Below are 3,332 nucleotides of genomic sequence, written 5' to 3'. Positions count from 1 at the left end.
TAAAAAAAATAAGAAAAGGAAAGTATAGGCTCAGCGCCTATAGCTCAAGAGAGTAAGGCGCCAGCCACATACACCAGAGCTGGCAGGTTCGAATCCAGCCCAGGCCCTGTCAAAGAACAATGACAACCACAACCAAAAAATAGCTGGGCATTGTGGTGGGCGCCTGCAGTCCCAGCTACTTGGGAGGCTAAGGCAAGAGAATTGCTTAAGCCCAAGAGTTAGAGGTTGCTGTGAGCTGTGACACCACAGCATTCTACCCAGGGTGACTGCTTGAGGCTCTGTATCAAAAAACAAAAAGGGAAAATATATTATTTTTACAAAACCGTAATTCTCTAGCATATAGAATAGCAAAGACAGACTAGTGCAGTGGCTCATGCCTGTAATCCTAATACTCCAAGATGTCAAGACAGGTAGATCACTTGAGCGCAGGAGTTCGAGAGGAGCCTGGGCAAGAGTGAGACCCCGTCTCTACTAAAAAATAGAAAACCTAGCCAGGCATCGTAGCAGAAGCCTATAGTTCCAGCTCCTTGAGAAGCTGAGGCAGGAGGACTGCTTGAACCCAGGAGTTTGAGGTTGCTGTGAGCTATGATGATGCCATGGAACTCTAGCCTGGGGTGTAGAGTGAGACTCTATCTCAACAACAAAAATATAACAGCAAAGACAATTTTCGGAAGCCGGAGGCATGCAGATACAAGCAACCAAAGTAATCCAGGAGACTGGATGGCATGACAGAGGTGGCATATTTCACTGAATGGGAGTGATAAGAGGAATGAAGGTTATTTGATCTCATAAAGATGATTTTGGGCAAGGTGTGGTTGCTCACGCGAGTAATCCCAACACTTTGGGGAAGCCATGGTGGTAGGATCACTTAAAGCCCAGGAGTTTGAAACAGGCTAGGCTACATAGTAAGATCCCCATATCGAAAAGAAATTTTAAAATTAGCTGGACTGGCTCGGTGCCTGTGGCTCAAGTGGCTAAGGCACCAGCCACATACGCCTAAGGTGGTGGGTTCGAATCCAGCCCAGGCCTGCCAAAACAACGATGGCTGCAACCAAAAAATAGCTGGGCAATGTGGCAGGCACCTATGGTCCCAGCTACTTGGGAGGTTGAGGCAGGAGACTCTCTTGAGCCCAGGAGTTGGAGCTTGCTGTGAGCTGTGATGCCATAGCACTCTATCTAGGGTGACAGCTTGAGGCTCTGTCTCAAAAAAAAAAAAAAAAAAATTAGCTGGACTGGCTTGGCGCCTAGTAGCACAGTGGTTATGGTGCTGGCCACATACACAGAGGCAGACGGGTTTGAAACCAGGCTGGGGCAGCTAACACAACAATGATTAACTGCAACAAAAAATAGCTGGGCATTGTGGCAGGCACCTGTGGTCCCAGCTACTTGGGAGGCTGAGGCAAGAGAATCTCTTGAGCCCAAGGGTTCGAGATTGCTGTGAGCTATGACGCCAGAGCACTCTATCTAGGGCGACAAAGTGAGACTCTATCTCCCAAAAAAAAAAAAAAAAAAAATCAATATTTATAAAGTCCAGGTGCAACACACAGCAGGAGCTTTAGAAAGAGAGGACAAGGCTTGGTGCCTGTAGTTCAAGCGGCTAAGGCGCCAGCCAGCCACATAAACCAGAGCTGGCGGTTCGAACCCAGCCCGGCCCGCCAAACAACAATGTTGGCTGCAACCAAAAAATAGCCGGGCATTGTGGTAGGTACCTGTAGTTCCAGCTACTTGGGAGACTGAGGCAAGAGAATTGCTTGAGCCCAGGAGTTTGAGGTTGCTGTAAGCTGGGATGCCACAGCACTCTACCCAGGGTAACAGCTTGAGGTTCTGTATCAGAAAAAAAAAAAAAAAAAGAGAGAGAGAGAAGACAAGAAAAAAGGCTGGGAGGGTTAAACTATCAAAGATTACAGTGGGGGAGAATGTGACTGAAGCCCTTGCAGCTGCTGAGGCTGATAGGCCCTGAAGATTTCTTAGACCTCCTTCTACCTACCTACCATCTAACAGCCACCTACTTTCTCCCAAAGCCTTTGCCTACCTGGAGTGAAGGTTTTCGATAAAAGTGCTTAAGCTGTTCATAGGGCAGAGGAAGTTGCTGGCGTTGGTACATGATATGCTTTAGAAGTTCACAAGTAAACCGACAGCAGCCCTCCTGGCTCACAGGCCCAGGAAACACCACTGGTATCATGAAGTCTCTTGGGCAAAAAGACTCCGAAGGGTTGGGAGGTTCCTGGGTAGTCTCAAGTAGTTCTACCTGGGGAGCCTGAGTTTCTTCTGACTTCTCATACCACTCCAAATCTGGAAGGTGAAAGGAGGGACAAAAGAGAAAAAATGAAAAACCTAAAGGCCAAACTCAGTTCCCTGTGGCCACCCAATGAGGTACCATTATGAAGGGGACATCCCCACACACGCACAGACCCTCTGCAATCTCCTCTGGGCTATGCCGGGGAGAGATTCCCCATCCCTGTTGCCTAGGGTGTTTCAAGTAATGACAAAATTGGGGGAGGGGGCAGGCGCTGGTGGCTCACGCCTGTAATCTTAACACTTTGGAAGGCCGAGACGGGAGGACTGCTTGCGGTCAGGAGTTCAACACCAGTAGGGGCAAGGGCGTGATCCCGTATGTATAAAAAATTTTAAAAAATTACCTGGGCATAGGGGCCCACGCTTGCAGTCCTAGTTACTATGGAGGCTGAGACAGGATTGATCGAACCCAGGAGTTTGCGTTTGCAGTGAGCTCTGACGCTGCCACTGCACTCTAGCTGGGGAGACAGAGCAAGACCCTCCCCCCCAAAAAAAAGATGATGGGGGGTACTTCGGAAGCGATGCCAAGGACTCCTCTCAGAAAGCGGCGAGCTCTGATCTAGAGAAATGAGTCGAAAGTGTAGTCAAGAGGGATCTCGAACGCTGAAAATATGACAAAGGGTGAATGAACCAAATGGACCCAGGGTAATGGAGTCACCGGCAGAGCCAGAACCCGGCGGGATACCAGGAAGACCGGCTTGAAAGAGAGCCAAGGGCTAGATGACTGGAGGGAGCGGCAGTGGGGAAGACACAGGTCTCCAAGGCTCCCCACACTCTGGACCCCGCGCATTACCTCGGACTACAGCGGGGGACAGCATTTCCGGCTCGGGCGCAGCCATCGCGACCTCCTCCCTTTTCTGCGTGCGGTTAGAATAAGCACCCCGCGGGGCACTATGGGAAGCCCGCGCCTCCGCTTCCGGCTGGGTTAAACCGGAAGAGGGAAGGGCGCTACCAGTGTGGAGGAGGCTGGGCGGGGTTGGGGTTTGAGCCAAGCGTTCCTTCCTTAACAACCTGGCACCGGTACGCTTGGCCCTTAG

At 50.5% G+C, this 3,332-nt stretch overlaps 1 protein-coding gene across 2 annotated transcripts in view; it reads right to left on the bottom strand.

Annotated features, from left to right (window-relative positions):
• MAD2L1BP (MAD2L1 binding protein) overlaps positions 1-3,325 on the bottom strand; it is a 4,703-nt gene extending 1,378 nt beyond the window's left edge. The window contains exons 1-3 of one of the 2 annotated variants that reach the window (XM_023512847.1): positions 3,089-3,146; positions 2,640-2,854; positions 2,033-2,292 (exon numbers count right to left, since the gene is read on the bottom strand). In XM_023512847.1, the coding sequence (XP_023368615.1) occupies positions 2,033-2,182 (150 nt within the window). In that variant the 5' untranslated portion in view covers positions 2,183-2,292; positions 2,640-2,854; positions 3,089-3,146. Of the gene's footprint in view, positions 1-2,032; positions 2,293-2,639; positions 2,855-3,088 lie in introns of both variants that reach the window. The other variant, XM_012804857.2, reaches the window with a different exon arrangement.
• Between the last annotated feature and the right edge of the window lie 7 nt (positions 3,326-3,332).

This window comes from Otolemur garnettii, unplaced genomic scaffold (assembly GCF_000181295.1).
Source record: "Otolemur garnettii isolate 467f Iridium unplaced genomic scaffold, OtoGar3 scaffold00031, whole genome shotgun sequence".
In the NCBI taxonomy this organism is placed as follows: Eukaryota; Metazoa; Chordata; class Mammalia; order Primates; family Galagidae; genus Otolemur; species Otolemur garnettii.
This window is presented reverse-complemented; position numbering and strand designations above follow the sequence as displayed.